Here is a 20,693-nt window from a genome sequence, read left to right on the forward strand (position 1 = left end):
AGAGTCATACACGTAGCACAAATACTGCTTAATACATCGTATGCATTTATTTAAACTTTATATGATTGCGTTCTATGAAATAAAGTTAAAAAAAAACCACTTGCGTAACAAGCCCGTTTCGTGGCCCAACGTGTCTTTAATACGTCAATCGATCTCTGGGCGCCGCGAGCTTCACATTGTACCCTCTGATGAAATCAGGTAATGTGTTGGGTCTGTGAATACCTGCCTTTATCTGGGTCAACATAAGGCCAGTCATTCTGTTCTTAAATGAAATCCCAAAGTTAGTCAGCTGTTGTGAATGAGTTGAATGCTGTGGTGATAGCGTACAATACAGTATCTACGGTTAGTATCGATATGGTGGCGATAAGCAGTAAGTAGGAAGTAATTAAGAACGGTACAGTCAGTGTAAAATAGTTTGCGACACCCAAAGTGACCAGTTTGATGACACAACCTTATTCCAATCGCAACAAAGACGTGTTGCGATCTTATTGGCTACTGTGGGTATCATGAATGTGGGTATATTTGATGCTGACTGTACATCAAGCTAAATGCTGCGGCATCATAACTTAAGATTGTATTCTTTATGTAGTTGTGATAAGTTTGATTCTGCAACAAATGTGAGCATAGACTGATGTACTGTCTACTGTAGGTAACACATGCTACATTTTTTTTTATAATAAAGTAATGCGTACTTCACCTAGTGTTTTTAATTCTTAAGTAATTTATTAAAAAGCCTTACTTTATAGATGAGTCCTCATTAGAGAATGGAATTGGGTGTAGAAGAGTCCCAATACCAGTAGGGAACAATTTCGTCTAGATTACATTAATTTTGGTATCTGGCCATGATTTTAGTTTGATTACGATTTACTTTTATTACTCGCGGTTATAGTTATAACAGTAGAATCAGATTTTAGAGTGTTCCTAAAATGTCATGTAAGAATTTCATGTTGCGCTAAATCTATGCACAGCAACAAGAGTGATTTTTAAAAAACGGTTCTTAAATAGGTGAGACTACTTAAAAAAATTAAAAGAATTTATATTATCGAAATAATTTACATTATCGACATCGATATCTACCCAGGTCAACGCTAAATTGAAATTTAATAGTTCTCGACTATCAAGTCATTTTACATTCCAATGTTTATTTTTATAAAATAATATCCTCCAACAATTATATTAGAAGTATAAATAAACTCCAAAGATTGTAAGGCACTTTATCATACAGCACGTCATAATTGGACGCACAGATAATCCCTCTTCATGATATATTTAAAATCTACGTGACTTTCGTTAAATGTTCCTCATTTCATATTTTTAAATTATGCGCATGACAAATATAATATTGTATGCTGTTACAATAAATTTTCAGTTAATTGTTTTGAACGGCTTACGTTGGAATTATTTATTTTAAAGTGGTTGTGGACTTTAGTTAGACTTAGGTATCTATCTTTATCTTACATGGTTTTCCGAATATTTATATTTATTATTTTTGAGTTTATATTGCGGTCTTGTATGTATTTATTTAAAGGCACAGAAGCATCAGGTTCAATTCAGGTTATCGAAAAGTATTCTTGAAGTTTCAAGCATAATTAGCTTACCACGAGAACTTGTAAATATAAATTACTAATATTCTTTGTCAAAAAAAATTGAGCCATGTCTGACACCCATATGGCATATAACGCCTGACACCAGAATTTATTATGTCCCTTGTACTCGTAAGTACACCTTGAACGATAGAAGGAAAATACAACGCAGTGACAAAAAGCTCATTTCTTTGATCTACGAAAATAAAATGTGAAATTAGTTGTGATCCTTCAACTCAATAAGATAGCTTAAAATATTCTCACATTCTATATCTCTGTCCCCAAATTATGCACATAATTCCATTTTATTTACACTAAAGTGGGAACTAAAATGCTTTTCTCACACTAGCAGTATAAATAAGAAGCATCGTGACACTAGGATTACCGGGTCAGGTCGGGTTCACGAACCACATAAAACTGTCTTTAGCTTAATCGTCGATAAACATTTCTGTCACAAACCATCGATACGCGTACCTCACTAGTCTAATTTAGAGGTAGTTTAGAGCTTAATCGACTGGGATTCTAGGTAATATAGTTGGTACTAAGTGACTGATATATTTTTAGAGGACCAAATATATATTTTTTCTTTCTTTCTTTCTTTGTGCATCCGTATATTTATCAACAATATCTCAATTAGATTCAAACCTTTTGTTTAACATGCAGAACAAGGTAGGTATTTGAGTGCATTCACACATACCTGATGTTTAGTGAGATGCAGTCTAGGATGTACATTAATACCTGGGATGTAAGTGTCTCTATAATTGGTTTAATTTCAGTAGTTAATTACTATGCTTGTTTCAAAAAGTTGTTTTATCTAATTAGGATCTTCAATAATACAAAGTAAATTAATTATTAATTATAAAACTTTATTGCACAATAAAATAGTACAAAAGGTGGACTTAATGCTATTTAAGCATTCTCAGCCAGTCGACCCCTGGGTAAAGTATAAATATTGTGCATGGTAGAGTTTAACAAAATACTTTGGTGGTCTTAAGGTAGTGTAGGTACTAGGAGTTACATAAGTAATCCAAAACATAGTATCATTATTCTATCAATATTTAGTTTCATAATTCTGAGGTCACCAGCTGTTCGAATCAGGGTTCGNAGTCGTCCTCGTTCTCTGCTCCTGTACTCGGACCGACATGGTGGCGTTTTTGTACAAGCACTTCAGCACCTCGATATACCGATAGTCAATACGGCACCGCTGAAGAGACTGTAAGCACTGCCCAAGACCCGAACGAATCGAAGACCTTCTCATAGTCTACGAACGCCAAGCATAGTGGCAAGTTATACTCGTCAATCTTCTGTATAACCTGTCGCAGCGTAAGCGCAAACAAAAATATGCCAGTGATTTAAAAAATTGTAAGAAAATGCTTAAAATATTTACATATCTCATAAAAAAAAAACAAAATACAAAACCAATAAGTAGGTAATCTTTATTAGTAGCTAATCTAATATCTTTAGGTTCTCTATACGTTCGCAATGTTCTTGTTACGACTCATGCATAATACCTATAACAGATTTTTAGATAAATATGCAAAACCCGAAAGTACCGAAAGAACCGGGTTTTGAATTTTTAAAACCCGGTTCTTAAGCTGTCGAAAAAACCCGGGTTTTCCCGGTTCTTTCGGTTCCGGGATTACCCGGGTACAAACCCTACTCGCCATCGATCCTCCTTAATTTATTTTTGATTATTATTAGGTATGTTTTCTTTTGTATTCTTGTTCTTGTTTTATTAGCGAGCTGTTCCACAGACTCAAGTGGTTGGATAACAAAAGAGAAATGATTTGAGTGCATCGTTCTTTGGTAATAATTTATTTATTTCACGCTACAAATTTACATACCTATATGTAGTGGGCAAGTTAATCTTAATTTCGGTTAATTCGTGTTGGATGTGTTGCTCTACAACATAGGTTTTTGCAATCGAAGTAATTACATTGTACATGAAAGCCGATATCGATAATTTCATAATTAAAATTGATTAAATAACATTAAAACATTATGGGGGGAAAGGCAAACCACATTTTTATTGCATTGCTGTAGTACCTACAAGTGTGCCTTGTACCGCAACCCAGCTCACGTCTGCGCCATGTCCGGGAAGATGAAGTTGTAAATAAATGCTGACATAGCCACAAAATTGGATGATTTACTTATTGCTATCGTGTCAACGGTAATCGCTCGGAGTTAAGACATGAACTTTCTTTTCAGTGTAGTTTTTAACCTTCTTTCGGTTTACGATTTTGTGGTAAATCATAGCGGGTCAGTGGCACAGCTTGTACTCGTAGAGCTTCAACTTTATGAGAATTAACGATTACAATGTAAGGCGCATCTTAAAAGTTTTGGCAACAGCATAATATTATCAGCTATAATTATTACTAAGTATGATTTCAAACTGGCTATAGTGGCTATTTCTTCCGTTGAAATATCAATCAAGTGACATTAATTTGCAGAAGATAAGAGTTCTCATGCTTAAAGATTTAGGCCATGTAGAGCGATCATAATTAAGAATATCGAATGACAGTTCCTTTTGGCGACACGTTTAGCGATATGAGAGCCATGGTCATGCGACGTGGAGCCTTGCTGGGGGGTCGACCGACGCGTACAACGCCGCCACACTGCCTGGACCAACAGGGTCGCCGTCTTACGCACGCGATCGCCGCTGAGCAGACCGACGTGGTGCGATGGTCGCATACCATACCATAACGTCCTATTCTGTTTTAACACTTCCCTAATTATCCGTAAAAGAACGAAAGTAGCCAACAGTTAGGGCCTAACAGACGTAAAAAGCAGATTTAAGTGTAGAAAATATAACCTCGTGAAGTCGAGAAGCTTGAAAAACATTTACCTACTTACTACATCATTTGGACATGATAGTCATTTCAAATCAACTCCGTGGAATTTAATATTGCTTAAAGTTCGTATGCACTAGTATAAAAGCTTATTAAGTTATCCACCGGTAGCTTTACCATGCAAAATTGGTTGACAATTCTTGCAAAAAAGAACTACATAATTTTACTGATCTACGTTGCTTTGACATAAAAGCTCGTGTAACAAAATAACCATCGAAATCTTATCTAGCCATGAAGTTTAGCAAAGAAAGTGACGATATCAATAGCGATAGATTTTACATAATAACACCGCGGGCCGTGTGGTCCTTGCGGTTATTTGTACGGCTCTACCAACTACTGGTTTTCCACAAAGATAGATGAGATGCTCTTTATTGTTGCTCTACAATTGCAAAAGGCAAAAGTTATTTTACCAGATACAAAGAAGAATGGTTTATGTGTCCTTGATTGCGATAGTTACTCAGTAAGTAATGAAACACAAGATAGATTAGTGAATGTGCTATCTGTGAAGATGTGTCTAAGTTATCATTTTGACTATGGTCTATGTACACCAACTTGATAGAGCCGGAAATGAAAGTACTTATTCATCTTCATTCAGATTGATTCAGTTTAAAAAACATCACACCTCTGAAATCACTGAAACAGGGCCATCACGTTACGTAACGGTGAGTGATTTATTTATTGTCTTATTTATAGCACTGTCAATCAAGATAATATACCGATTGTAATTAAAATTGAGAGATGTGTGTGGGTATGTCGTAAATAAATGCGGTAACGCACGCAGGGGCGTAGCATCACATGTGCGCGGCCAGGTGCGACAATCTCGGCAGTTGTCGCGGCGCACGCGCACCCTCACTGCGCTTTTAATAAATTTCAATACACATAAAAAAAAGATCTATCAAAAGATGGCGACAAAACAAACCGGTGTTCGGGTGCAACTATGCAGCACTGCTTTACCGCTGGTCGCTCGCCCTCCGCGAACAAAACACCGTTGTTGGGTGTGCAAACAAGTTTTGATTAAATGAAAAGGTGTCCCGGAACGGGTGTGTTCGCCGTTTGCTCTAAGTAATTACATTTTATTTGATACCTAGCGGTGGGCGCACAATTCAAATGAAACTCATTTCACTTTTGATACAACGTATAAAAAGCGTAAAAAAGGCCCGGCTCCTCCCATAGACACGTGCTCCGAGAGCTGACTGAATGCGCACATTCAAATACCATATCCGGTTCACTCACGATAAAGTCTGCCAAGACTTGCAAATGTGTTACTTTTTCTATTGATCTTCGTACTAACAGCCTTTTGACTTGCTGATTTGTTCTGTACATTACTATGTGCTAGTTAAAATTAATAAAGTAAATGAGTATGCCTTGTACGTTTTGTATGGTACATACAACTCCATTTTAATGCAGATTAGCTCTACATTTAGGAAATGTTTTTGGGTGGGTATTGTCCGCTATATAATGAGTTTATCGGTGTTATTAGCTGATGTACTACCGTGGTACAAACATATTTATGAACTATTAAATTGCTTTACGATGTTGTAATAGGCGCCAATTTTCGGAATTTATGTCTTAAACTTGAAATTACTGAGTCATAGACCATACCTTTGATAGAATAGCTTAGACTATGTAAATATCTGTGTTGATTTAAGTTCCGCCTGACTTGGCAACTTGTTGGCGCACATTATTGGTTATCGGACTCTCAGTTTATGAATCATGCTACATACTCACATCAATTAGCATTAAAATTACAAACCGCGTTTTGTTTTAATATAAAATCCGTTCCCACCGGTATGTTTTTTCTACCTAAAAAGGGTTGACGTGTTCATACATCTGTATTACATTACAAAATTAAGTAACGTTTAATCGCAACAAAACTATGGGTGTGGATAAAAAATAATAACGGAACCGTTACCCGTCACTTACGGTCGTGTTAATCCCGCGCAGAGCGATCAACTTGTTCGGTCCTGCGCCGGCGCAGCGGTGCAGCTGCCCTCGCAGCGACCCCAGGTCCTCATTCCCCTTCTCGCTAAACACTATAAATACCTTTCCGTCGCTAAGAAATGCAAAAAATCTGTATAACGGTGAGATTCTTCAAAAAAATCGAATGTGGGAAACGAACGGTTTTCGTTTCCCTAGATAGATGTTATTGTAACTCTCTCTTTATTGCCAAGAATTGAGCAAAATGCACAGAAAATGGGAATAATAATGCACTGAACATGTGTTTGAATTTGAACTCACCAGCTGTAAGATTACCCAAAAAGATTATAAGGATTAATTGTTTTCAGTAATATTACTTCCTTCCAATCTATCAGTACCAACAGTTCCACCACTTCCAGTTGCTAATTACGTAATTGGATACATTACTAAATTATCACAAAGCTCTCGAGTTTCGTGAAAATTGATCGGCAGAATGAAATTTTATTTCCCTCATAAAACGCAGAAGTTGCATTTGGAAAACAGTGAGAAAATATGTTTTGTAACGGGTCAGTTTTTTCTTGTTGCTGTAGGTATTCATCCTTAAATTACTTTAATATTTATTTAAAAATTTCCTGCTTAAAATATGATCGGCATTATCGCTTCTGTAAATCTTAAGATTATTAATGGATCTAAAAATTATATCTTATTTTATTCACTGACCGTTACCTATCTAGTTCAATCTGAGGTTCATCAGAATTATGTATTTACATTTCACAGCTACTAATAAATTGGGACAAAAGATTGTTTGATATTGATTGCCATTACCTTGCCATCTCAATCGTCGGGTACCTATATTTTTTCAAATCATATAAAAATCGTTTCAGTACTTTTTGTGATTTATTTATTTAAAGGCACAACCACAGAATACAATTCAATAAGATTACAATGATAACATACTAGGTTTCACATTTAAATTATATTCCTATGAATTATGATTATCCCTTAAATGTTCAGTATTTATCATAATATTTTATTAAATCCCATTTAAAACTAATACACAACTTAATCTAAAAAACAAGTTAGACTTAGGTGCCTACTTCCGCTTCATGACATAAATAGTTGATGATTAGTTTAAATAAATAAATTCATAATTATTTTAATGATTCATAAAATTGTAGTAGTACCTACCTACTGATTTTCATATAGTTGAATTAGCTTCGTATCGTAATATCATGACAAAACGTAGAGAGAACACATAAAATATATTCCTTACCTTAATGGAGGAGTCATTTTTGTAAACTTTCATTATAAGTGAGTGGTCCTGAAAGACGCAACTTTTTCAGTAAGTATACTAGCAGGTACCTACTAAGTACCTACATACACGTTACAAACATAAACCAATTTATAACTTCATTTTATGTAAACCTACCTACTTTATAAAAATTTAGTTAGACAACAAAGCTACCATCATTTTTTCCCGCTTGACTAGTTTGAGTGGAAGACCGAACAACAACAATGATGCGCTACCATTGTATATTTTTCTAAATACCTATTTTTAGGTACATTACTAGCATTTACTTAAACTAAATCGGATGGGTATTAGAAAGGCCCTAACCCTAGACACATCAGCGACGGTTAACCGAAACTATTTTTAGGTGCGCAAGCGCTGCGCACGAGGGGTGAAAGGTGGCGCGCACCGGCCGCGGCTCGCTGTAGCGTGTGCCGAAATCTCAGCTGTTACCCCATCGGTGTGTACAGGGTGTGCCGTTTTATATTTTCTTTTTCATTATCTAGGTATGCTTTAGTTACAAGATCGGAAAAAATGTACGAGTCGTTATTTTATGTTTTATTATCGAGGTATAGTTTAATTACAAGTCGGAAAAAATACTGCTTGTGTATGAGTCGTGCCTGTTATACTTGATTGTTTTACCCTCGTAATTAAGTAAAGACTTACTTGACTTATGGTCCTATGTCCCCTAGATGGGGCAGAGGGCGTCCACAACAGTCCTCCATCTCGCTCGGTCTTGAGCTTCTCGCTTGATCTCGCTACAGGTCTTGCCGATATTCTTTGCCTCGTCCGCTACAGTGCGCCGCCAAGTTTGCCTGGGTCGACCACGTTTGCGTTTTCCTTGGGGATTCCAATCCAGAGCCTGCTTAGGGATGTGATCGGGGTCCCTTCGGAGAGTGTGGCCAATCCAGTTCCACTTGCGGCGCTTGATCTGCTGGTCGATCGGAATTTCGTGGCAGCGTTCCAATAGCTCGACGTTGGAGATTTTCTCGGGTAAATTAATTAAAGACTGGGCCTTAAATTTTTTTGAAACACTAACTGAATTTGCTAGATTTTTATAATTGAACCAATGTGGGTTAATTAATCCAAAATGGTTAGGTGTTATAAAAATAAATCGGAGTTGCTTTTATTTTAAGTTAGGTAAGTATTCGAATTTGGCACATAGGTGAAAATAAAATTATGTAATAAAGTAAAAACAAAATAACTGACAAATCATATTCAACAAAAGTAAACAAGGTATAGAATTTCCTTCTTCAACATAAAAGAAACTAATCAAATATCATTTTTCAGAGACGATATAAAAATGTAGAGCATCCTGTACAGAAAGCTCAATCCATCTGTATTAAAAGTGTTTATAAAAGCGTTGAATGGCCCTGTGTGCTTTATATAGAAAATTCTACAGCAATGCCATTATTCAAAATTAAACTACTCACCTACCTGCAGACTAAAATATCCAAAATCAAAAACGTCGTATTGTCGAGTTTTATGCTGCTGGAAATTCGACTTTACAGGCCGAATCGATTTGCACAATATTTAAAATGAGACCATATTTTCTGAGTACTAGAGTCGAACAGTAATTTGTGATTTACCGAACCAAACATGAAAGTTTCTCTTTTGTGAAATGACGGCAATGCTCATATAAAGGGCTGTCAACTACGACCTTTTTCCTTTCAGTGTATGAAACAATGAATGGGGGAGACCCTAATCGGGGAGGTTTTTCGAAAGGTCGTAACGACCATCGCGGTTGTTCGGGTGGCGAGAGCAGTGGTAGAGGCATTTAAGTCGTTTTAAATGGGGACGTTAGTTCCGTGCAGATGTGCCATTCGGGTACAGACATGTGATTCTGCACGAGCAGCCAGCTGCCGGCATAGCTGTGCACTGATTCAACACAATGCAGGGTCGGACTCCACTCGTGGGTGCCTACGCTTTGTGCAGCGTTCCGTGTGTGCATGTAGAAGGTAAGCTGACAAACAATGATACAAATACCCATACAACAATGCAGGTGTGCAAACGCTCTCGGACGTCATAATCCGAATTAATAATATCAGTTATTATTACACACTTCACAGCCTACGAAATGTTATGCAATTGTAATATCTTACCTACCTACTATTTACTTATGAGTGACGGTGTACCATCATTTTAATAAATCATTTTACAATCGTAGCAGCAGAAAAATACAAATAGAATTTGTCATTTTTATTATTTATTTACGGTTATTTCATAATATTGTGCATATTTAACCTAATTAAGCCAACATCTATTGAAATTTTCAGGAAAGGAAAATGATTGAACATACTCGTGTTTGACAATAGTTTATTTTTGTGTTATTAAATTAAAGCTGAATCACTTCCTCATTGAAATTTTACATCCAATTTTTTTTACAATCATGATTTTTCCTGAAAGCTGCATTGATTGCTGATTGGACATAGCTGAATTTAATCAAATCTATGTACTTAATCCTTTCACAAATTTTTTTTTTTCAATCATGATTTTTCCTGAAAGCTGGCATTGATTGCTGATTGGACTCAATCAAATCTATGAATTAATCCTAAGTAAAGTATCTGTGCCTTAGTAATCATGATCTCTCTTCTATTCCAAGATTACGATTCACGTATCACATAAGTATACATTGAAAATCTAAATCACGTAATAAATAAAACATCCGAACATCGTTAATAATAAAACATGCAAATTCAAACGCTACTGCATTACTCGACATTCGCGAGTAATGTATGCGAGGAATTAACCGCCAATTGTGCGACATTGAGAGCTGGCTGGTATCGCGCACACCTGCCCGCGGCGCCCCTGTCCATCGCTATTTCCGCCATAGCGCACGGCCCCTGCGCTTGCGCGGCGCAGCTCGTGCCGCGACCGTTACGCACGCGCCGCACGGTGGGCTGATATTANGCCCACCGTGCGCCGGCCGCCCGAACACCTGGCCGCGCAGCCGCTGCACGCCCGCCACCCCTAGATCTAGCCACCTCCCGCCTCTCGTGATACTGGCAGATGACACTTAATCCGAATTGACATAGTCAAATAATTAAACCCCTAGTACGTTAAATGCGACCAAAAATTACCATTTTCTTTAGTAGACAATGATGATTAAAATATTGGTGACAAAAGTCATTTTTGATAAATCTGAATTTAACTGCATTGTCTGCACTAATCCCAACTTCCCAACTAATATTATAAATGCGAAAGTAACTCTGTCTGTCTGTCTGTCTGTCTGTCTGTCTGTTACGCTTTCCCGCTTAAACCTCGCAACCGATTTTGATGAAATTTGGCATAGAGATAGTTTGAGTCCCGGGAAAGAACATAGGATAGTTTTTATCACGGTTTTTGAAACAGGGACGCGCGCGATAAAGTTTTTCTGTGACAGACAAAATTCCACGCGGGCGAAGCCGCGGGCGGAAAGCTAGTATTATATAAACGCGAAAGTTTGTAAGGACCTAACTTCGTCACTCAAAAACTACTTGACGGACTTTGATGAAACTTTCCACTTAGTAGCTTTAATTACATTTGAATAGCACACATAGATATAGGCTACAATAAAATTTCTAAATCTATGCGGAATGCGGACGAAGAACAAAAGACAAAAGCTCAAAAATTTATTCCTGAATGTGGTCTCTTTTGAATTTGGTTGACAGCTCTACATTTATTATATTCGTTGCTTGTTATTGCTGCTTCTAGTGGCACCCTATGTCGCAGTCTCTACATAATAACACGTCTATAAATGGACGGATAGCGGATGGATGGATAGCTTTATATTAGTGTACAAAAACATCGTAGTACCGCAATTAAGACAGGCTGTACCCACAATATAATCAAGTCCTACATATTCTTCAGGCTGAGCAATCACTGATTTAATATTACAATGCCATTTAGTAATAATAGTTTATGGATATTTCCTAGTAGTCGTGAACCGTTCATTATCTGAATTACCGTTAAATAAGTAAAGATGCCGTTATAAGATAAACAGTAAACCAAAACTTAAAAGAGAATACATATTCCAAATGATCCTTCATTAATAAGTCCGTCATTAGGCATCTTTAGTAAACAAAACATTCTCACAACTTGCATGGTTATTAAATAAGTAATATTAATTGATCATCAGTGTTTTGTTTTTATTAAACTCGATAAATAGTCGGCATGTATTCATTTCAATAGACTTATTTAATGTCTTGTTTACCAACGCTCGATCGAATTGTTTACCGTTCCCATGCGTAAAATACGATTAGAATTCATTCACAGGGTCAATTAGCTAATGACAGACATGTTGTTTATTAAATTACAGGACTGCTTCCCACCCACTTAAGTTGTTTATATTTACTTATGATGACAAGATCCATCCGGAAGATTTGATAAGTGGAAGAATTATTTAGGTATTGCTGAGTATCAATGGTATTAGTCACCATATGAACATGATATTAATAATCCAATACCTAGCTAAGTAGTTCTTGTCCATTACATGTCGACCCTTGACACATTTACGGGCTGAGTCATGAGGTGAATTTCACCACATGCAATCCTTGTCATCATGATGTGGATGATCAACATGAACATTGAACTTGCTGAGTAGACAACTCAATGCGCTTATTAAACGCAGCGATAATTCCTATCTACCTAACCTTAAACCACTAATTTCAATCGTCCGATAACTTTTACAAGAATGTGTCCTTTGACAGTTGTTGAACCATTAATTGAATATTGAAAATATTTCAAATACTTAGGCATTTCAATTTCCGGATAATTGAAAAACTAACAACGATCTTTTGAAATTGACTGAAGATCTGTGGGTTAGATATAAATACGAATAGGTAGGACCTACTTACTACTCGTATTGCAGATTTCAAATACTAACGTCGAAATAGTACCTTATTTAAATACTTAGCAGTGTGCAACTCGTTTCTGTGAGAATTTCTAAATTACCCATGGAGCAGACTGACCTGTGGGAATTAACACTGGCTGTAAAAAAATATAACAAAGACAAGAACGAACGTTACATTTCCGCGTTGGGAAGGGTTGCGAACGTATCTTGTTTGGTTTGATACACACACGGAAATCTTTTTGTCGCACCAAACGGGTTTAGAAGTATTTCCGGTTACGCAAAATGGTAAATTATTATTACAATAATCCGTTGTGAGACTTTTTGGTGGACAAACCTGATTGATGGTTGAAGTAACCACAGTTAGGATGCATTTAGACGGAAAACAGTATAGAATATAGTTATGAATACATAAACACAAAAGGAATGGGAACGTTTTGGATTCAATTACATTTTATCACATTGTCATATACTAAATACATAGCAATACTATACAATAACAAGCAAGTTTATGCAAATGTATTTATGAAACACGTATTCAGCATTTGACGAGCTAATCTTAAGTGTCCATATATTTGCTGAGCTTGCTTGCACTTGCACGTTGAGTTGTCTGCGATGTGCTGACGTATCACCACTGTCATTGAATAACTTTCATTTTATATTAGTTATTGATACTAGATATTTCTATTTACTTTGATCAAAATAAAACTGCTAAGTATGTGTATTATTTACGATAACTTACGAAAAAGTCAACAGACAGACCTGTGGGATTTTAAGAAAGTGAATTATGTCTACTTAAACTCAAATATTTTCTATAGATAAAAGCACGTCGTACCTAACTAATCGTAAAAGGAAGAGAAAAACACATAAGGAAAAGAGGACAAGGTCAATCGAGTGACTCTGCGACATTAACAGTATCACTAAACATTCATGTGTCATCGAGTTTCATTTAACACACCAATTTTGCGAAGTAGGTCGCAGTCCAATCACTCATGCAATTATTCATAGAAGTGCAGCATCGCGTCAATCATAATAAATCAATCAATCATTGTTTGGTGCGAAATCTTGTTATTGTTTAGGATATTCTAAATTAATTAAGTTATCGTTTCATGGTTGATTTGACTACTTTTCATCATAGATATTGTGGATAAAATCTTTCATAGCCAATCTCAATTTTGCGCCAAGTTTTTTCTAAATGATTTTGGACGAAGGAAAAGTTTTTGAATGGCAAGTTTCATGAACAAACAAATTTCGTCTCCAGCTGCTGATCTCGATCGACTTTGGAATACAATGAACCGTCTGAACAAAGTACGAGACCGTTTCAAAGAGACGCAATGGCTCAGTTCAAAGGTGCTTAACCCCAAGAGTTGCGCAAAAAATCGGTTCGCTGGCTAAGTTGATGGCAACCGGTGCGGTGCTGAAGCTGGGCATATCGCACTGAGAGGCAGCGGCGCCGGGTGCGGAGGCGCAGGTGCCGCGGCCGCCCCGCGCGCCGCGCGCCGCCATTGGCCGGGCCCGCGCGCGCTGCGCCGATTGGGTACGGCGCACGTGCGCGGCCTACCCGCCGCCACCTGGCCGACTCTGCCGGGGAGCCCTTATAAGCCGCGCGCTTCCCTCACCGCACCACTCCGACTCCGGACGCCGACGAGTACATGCGTCTACGTCTCTCGCGTAACGACCGCTACTACGACTCCGGCGCAACTTGCGATGTTTGGACTGTTTCAGCTTCAGTGAATTTGTGCTACGATTTATAGAACTTTTTTCGAACTATTCATTTGTTAAGTGTTGTGAACTAAGTGCAAGATGCTAGTGGAGGATTCTCAGATGTCTCGCGCTCTGATGTCGAAGAAGTATGCGCACTGTCCGCTCAAGAAGCGGCCGGTGTTGGTGCGGGAGGAGCGGCCAGCGACACCGCCCACCACGCCGCCGCACCCCGCCCACCTCGCCACGAGACTTTACCATGATTATCACTGTAAGTATTCTTTTTACAAACCCTCAACATATACCCCCAGTTAAATGTGTTAAATAAAAGTTGTTAATAAGTTTTATCGCAAGTTGTTAATACCGATTTTTAAAATCAAGTTAGTGTTTATTGGAATTCAAAATATTAATTTTAACGAATAAAATGTATAATTTAGACTACATTTTCACAAAAATAAATTAAAGTAATTTATAAATAATAAACACGTAAATTCGCTTTTTATGATTCATTATTAATTTTCGTTTTCTTTTGTCACCAGATGATAATGAAAACGATGAACCAGAAAACTTGAGTACAAAACCAGAAGATTTGTCAAAGACTGGAAATTACCCAAGCAAAGCCTCATCACCGGTAGCTGCTACCGCCGTAAAGATGGAGCCCCGGGAATGGCCTCAACACCAACTGGACTATTTGGCGGCTTGCCGCGCCCGCCTTGAGCCAGCGCCGGCTGAGCTCGCCCGCCCTACGCCACAATACGCCTACCTGCCTACACTATACGCACCGTACCCAATGGAAGAGTTGTACCCAGCTGCACCAGCGCTCTCGCCCCCTGCGCACCCGCAGCTCTACTCTCACTACTCGCCAGCATCACCGCCGTCCTCCATCTCACCTCCACCATGCCCAGAAGACCTACGATCCCCTGGATCTGTCTCCTCAGACTCTGGCGTGTCTGTATCAGCTCCCCGACGCCCGCGTTATCAGTGCCCAGATTGTGCTAAATCCTATTCAACCTACTCCGGACTCTCAAAACACCAGCAGTACCACTGTGCCGCGGCTGAAGGCAGTCTAGCAAGAAAATCATTCAGCTGCAAATACTGCGCCAAAGTGTACACGTCTCTGGGTGCGCTTAAAATGCATATCCGCACCCATACTTTACCCTGCAAATGCCACTTATGTGGGAAAGCATTCTCAAGGCCCTGGCTACTGCAAGGGCACATCCGCACCCACACTGGAGAGAAACCTTTCTCTTGCCATCACTGCCGCCGTGCCTTTGCTGACCGCTCCAACTTGAGGGCACATCTACAAACTCACTCTGATGTCAAGAAATACTCTTGCTCTGGCTGTGGCAAAACGTTTTCCCGCATGTCTCTCCTGAGCAAACATTTGGAAGGAGGCTGCGGCACTCCTGGGAGCGCCCCGTACGAGTACCGCCCGGAAGGGCTGCCTTCACCGCACGCGCACCCCTCAATGCCACCCACCACAGTTCATGCCTATTAGTAAGACTGAGTTCCGCAGGATCCACGATCTCGTTTCCTAGATGTTAAATCCACTAACACTCGCTGTTATCTCTGAAATTCCTGATTATTTAAAACTATAAATTATTGTAAATGTTCTCAAAATAATTTTGTGTGCATACAAGGTTAAAGACTTAAGTATTTTATAGGGACCAATGTACATTTAGATTTCTAAATTAGTTTAGAATAAGACTTAGAGTAAGATATATTTTCAGTTGCGACTGCCGCAACTTTGCTAGTCATGTGGCATTTGCCAAGTGTCATACACTTATTAAAACTTTTATTTGTATTTTAAGCCATGTATAAAGTGCCTTAATTATAAAAAAATGATTAATATATTTCTCGAAAATTATAACAGTATGTTGCAAGACGCTATAATTATAATATAATGACATTATGAAAATAGTACCTATTGATGAGGCTATATGAGCCGATTGCCGTATCGCGTTCCTTTCTGTTACCTCTTATACACGGAAAATAAATCTCTTTAAATTAAGTAACTTCTTTTATTGGGTGATCCTTTCCTCATTTTATTCACGTTTATGAATCTCTAACTCTAACACATTATCTCTCAAAAAATAGCAGAACTTGTGTTTGGATTCTTACTTGGCGATTAGATTATAAAAAGCACGTAAGAAACACTAACTTGTTAAAGTAAAGTATCAAGTTTAGTATTCTTTGAAGGTTCGAATTAATAGTACAAGATCTGTCACATACAGTGGTGTATACCTACGAAGTTTAGTTTAATTTGCCGGAAATATGACACGTGTTTTTTTTCCAAATTCAAATTGTTTATTGCATTTCACATTACAAATACACATTTACACAACTTCAAAGAAACAACGAACCATAAACTCCTGAAAATTAAAATAATTGATATCAAAAATCTAATATCAGTAAGTGTAAGATTCTATCTATTCGATAACCAGTCATCATTGGCAAAATACACAATGTTTTCATTCAACTGACGAGGGGTCAATTACAATTATTTTGTGAAGTGTACCTACCTACTTACTGACATATTAAATTGATCGAGGTCGATCATGAAAAAACATGATGAAGTCTGCAACACTAGACGTTTTGACGTAAAAAAATTAACAGAAGGAAAACCTTTGGGAAACGGACAGGACCTTTAAAAGGTAATTTACCTAAGGTAAAGAAAGGTAAGTTACTAAACTACATATCCATCTGCTTATCTATTGCAGTCTATTTTCTCAGAAACTAAGCGGAAGGACAGAATTAAAATGATACAGACGAATCGTTAGACAAACACTGTTAGACATCAACCGGATTAATTACAATAAATTTTTGCTAATAAATAAAAATCCGGTTCTGGATTGATTTCATAGTTTAAAGTATTTCGGCAAAAAACAGTTTTAAAGGATTAGCAAAACGCGAATAAGGCAGCTATTTGCCTCATTGTTTTTAACGAGAGCATGTCCAGTACCACATACTGAATCATAAATTATCCCTCTGTATTATGACTCAAATTATTTACATACATCGTAGTAAGTCTTGGACAACCATATTCATTCTATGCATCGAGACTTAGAACCTAAGTACATTCTGTAGTAGTAGTGTTATGGAAGAATGTATTAAGTTTATTCACCTTATAATTTTAATACATCAGGGTATGTTATTTTATCTCCATTGTTTTAAGAGATCTTTAGGAGCGATTTATGCAGCTCACTAATATAATAGCCTGGAAAGAGACGGTTTTTTTTCGAATAGTTATTCACATGCATGCAGCTTCCTTTGTTTAATATGCAATTTATCCGCTATTTTATTTTTCACATCACGTTACCTAACTCCACAGTGTGGAGTCCACACTATCTAATATAATCTTTCAATAGTCATCTGGTAAAAAATTGTAGGTATCAGCAATAAAATGCAATGCCGAAATGCACATTTTATATTACTAATTAAATCATTTTACATGTTATATCGATTACAGTTGTTTGTTGTTGTTTTATTAATCATGAAATGTATGCTTATCCAAATAGGTAGTTACAACTAAAATATTGTAAACCTTTCAGGTGAGTGAATTGATGTATTAATTCTTATAAGAAAAAAAGATCTTAAACCATAACACCAGGATGATCTTATTTTAACTGACCGTTTCTATTTATAGCGTACCTGACTATCTACACTATATTATACGATATTCCAATAATATTGTTATTGATTGATTGATTGCAAGTTTGATTGTGTGATAAGAAAGATGATTCCGTTCTTCGGCGGCACGTTGAGCCGTCGATCGGGTCGAGTCATGTCAGACATCTATGACAGCTCAAGTCAAGAGAGGTGTTTTGAAGTGTTCGAATTCCAATTCGCATACAAATTGGCACCAATAATATAATTGTAAATAGGTAGGTACGAGTAGAGATTCTGATACGACAGAATCAGTAGTTTCGTATCGGTGAAAACCGAATGACAATTTTTAGAATATGTTCGTTGATTAGCCCGAACAACAAACACAATGTGGCAGGGATTTGATTATATTACTTTGTAGGTATGTACTATTACTTAGAGTTATTGTAGATATTAAAAAAAAAATTAATTAAAATTCCTATTGGAATTACTTAATTTTCATTGTTCTTATTAGAAAATACGTACGATTACGTATATTTCCGGAAACAAAATCCTGAAAGAAAATCTTCTCATTTTCATCTTATAGCCTGACCNTGGTTTCATTTAATTTATTTAAATCATGTTACCTATAATAATATTTTTTCGTTAATTTATGAAAATATCAAATTAGCCCGTAATCCTGAATCCTGATACATAAAGTTAGCCTATTAATTTAACACAGGTACGACTGTACTCAGTGTTGCACTATCAAATGCAATTGAGGCGCCTCTATGCCAGGGTTTTTATGTTCCTGGTCAGGCTATAATTTGAATATCCTGAAATCTCCGTCAATTTTTTTCTAGTCTGTCCTTTACATCCCTGACCCTGTTCACTTTTATTTGTTACGTCTTACCACAGATTGCATAGTTTTAGTGGTCGAATTCTCCAAGCGTATAATAAAGAACGCCGAATCATCTCAGTAGGTACGAGTAGGTACGTTCTACCTACGGAGACAATAGATCGCATAGGTGGGTGTGGGTCGGACAAAAAGATGGGTGCCAGACGGTCACCCGGCCACCGGGTCGTGAACACCCGACAACCTTAGCTCCTGTCTCTCATACCTCACAAAAACTAAACGTTTTATGGATCACACACATCATTATGGATCTACAGAAATGCTGAAATATTATTAATAATTACCCGTCATTACTAACTTCTAAGTTTATATGGTCAAACTTGCCGGGCGCGTAGCTAGTTAGTTACAATTTGTGAGTAAGAACCTAATCATTTATCGAGATAATAGCTCGCACCGGTGGATGTGGGTCGGGCGAGACGGTGGGCGCCAGACGGTCACCCGGCCACGAGGTCACCCGCCACCCGTTCGCTCCCGGTGCCTTTCCTAACTCACAAAATGACGTTAAACTAACCAGATCTAGACCAAACTATAACTCCCCGACAGAATCTAGACGCAGCATTTAAATGCTATGAAAGTATCGGACACTGAAAAATAAGAGACACACTTTAATACATTATCGGATACACTTCTGTTACTCACTCTGCCATCATCGCGTCTATCTGAAACTTTCTAAATACAAAGCATAACTGGGCATTATTAACAAAGATAAATTAAATTTACAAGTATCTTTGAGTTAACTCAATTGTGTTAATTAGGTACAATACTCTTACATTTACAAATAATATTAGTTATTATAAAAATATTGTACACTTTTTGGGTCAAGGCTACGAGTACGTTGGTTTATACAGTTTCCCGTGGCTTATTGCTCCAAATTGTAATCCAATACATTTATCTCGGGTTATCTGAACCTGAACGTAATGTCATTATCGTGTCATTTACTTGCAAGAAAGTTGTCCAATAAGATAACAATCTAACAGTTAACCTCTGACCCTGTCAGGCAAGTGCACGTTTCTCAAACGTAGATACCTAACCGTTGTGCATTGCCACTATCTATCGAGATGTTTGAAATTAAGATGTAATAGTATTTATTGTTACATAATGAAGTAGTCTAGCTAGGTACCTACCTATCTACGCAACAGCGCAAAAACTAAACCGTCCAAGTGTCTATGAATCAGATGGAGCCCTGATTCTTATTAGTATTCATCATCGGTCACTAACCTGATTTGGGATTCTTGTTGGTAAATACACAACGAGAAAAATGTGTTTGCTAAAATTCTGACTAATTCTAACTCTATCAATTTACTGGAATTCGATATATTTTGTTGAAATATTTTTAAATTGGCTTAATTTTAGTCCAGTCAAATGTTATGCGGAAGGTGTAACGCGCAGCATCAGCGATCGCAGTCTAGCGCAGATTAGCGGCGAACACATCAGCCTACACGAGTGCCAATTAGAAGTTAGTGGCCGACGCGACCGGCCGGCGCATGCGTGGTGTGATTGGTCCCGCGCGCTGCGTGCGGCCGCGCGGCGCGTGCGCACTCCGCCACCAATCCAATGCATTCTCATTAATTAATTCTGTTCCTATTTGCATCGTGATTATCTAATCCGATATCGCCAGCCGATATGCCGTACCAATTAGAGTTCACACCTAATAGTCTAATAGAACTTTGAACTTTTCTATTAGTTATAATCGATCGCCTTAAAGATAACGCAAACGGGTTTCAACACTAATTTGACCTCGTTTGAGAAGCGCTTTGTTATTGTTACATTTAATTATTTATGTCTTTTAAAGTTGAAATAATAATTATTAGTGAGTGAGGAGATAAAAGGTGGATAATGGTTGCGCGCAGATTTACTGATAGCTATCGGGTAGACGTGCGGTGGACAAATTACTCTTTGGCATCGAGTTCCAGGGCCTATTTATGAAGGTTTAACGGCTTTAAGATGCGCATGCTGGTCGGGAGGTGGGTAAATATGTATCTAGATCCGTCTAGATTTAGGGCTGCGGCGGCAATGGCCGCAGTCG

The 20,693-nt window shown here is 37.7% G+C and overlaps 1 protein-coding gene across 1 annotated transcript; it reads left to right on the forward strand.

Annotated features, from left to right (window-relative positions):
- The first annotated feature begins 14,081 nt into the window (after positions 1-14,081).
- On the forward strand, positions 14,082-16,177 carry LOC114360980 (zinc finger protein SNAI2). The gene is made up of 2 exons (XM_028315872.1): positions 14,082-14,437; positions 14,706-16,177. The coding sequence occupies exons 1-2, from the start codon at positions 14,269-14,271 to the stop codon at positions 15,662-15,664; spliced, it is 1,128 nt and encodes a 375-aa protein (XP_028171673.1). The 5' UTR covers positions 14,082-14,268; the 3' UTR covers positions 15,665-16,177.
- The last annotated feature ends 4,516 nt before the right edge of the window (positions 16,178-20,693 follow it).

Source organism: Ostrinia furnacalis, unplaced genomic scaffold (genome assembly GCF_004193835.3).
Source record: "Ostrinia furnacalis isolate ACB-3 unplaced genomic scaffold, ASM419383v2 OfSCF5354, whole genome shotgun sequence".
Lineage (NCBI taxonomy): Eukaryota > Metazoa > Arthropoda > Insecta > Lepidoptera > Crambidae > Ostrinia > Ostrinia furnacalis.

What these genes read in the sequence shown, in the direction of transcription:
- LOC114360980 (XM_028315872.1), top strand. Translation starts at nt 14,269, where the DNA reads ATGCTAGTGGAGGATTCTCAGATGTCTCGCGCTCTGATGTCGAAGAAG. An exon ending in ACTTTACCATGATTATCACT is followed by an intron (nt 14,438 to 14,705) that starts GTAAGTATTCTT and finishes TTTTGTCACCAG; the next exon opens with ATGATAATGAAAACGATGAA.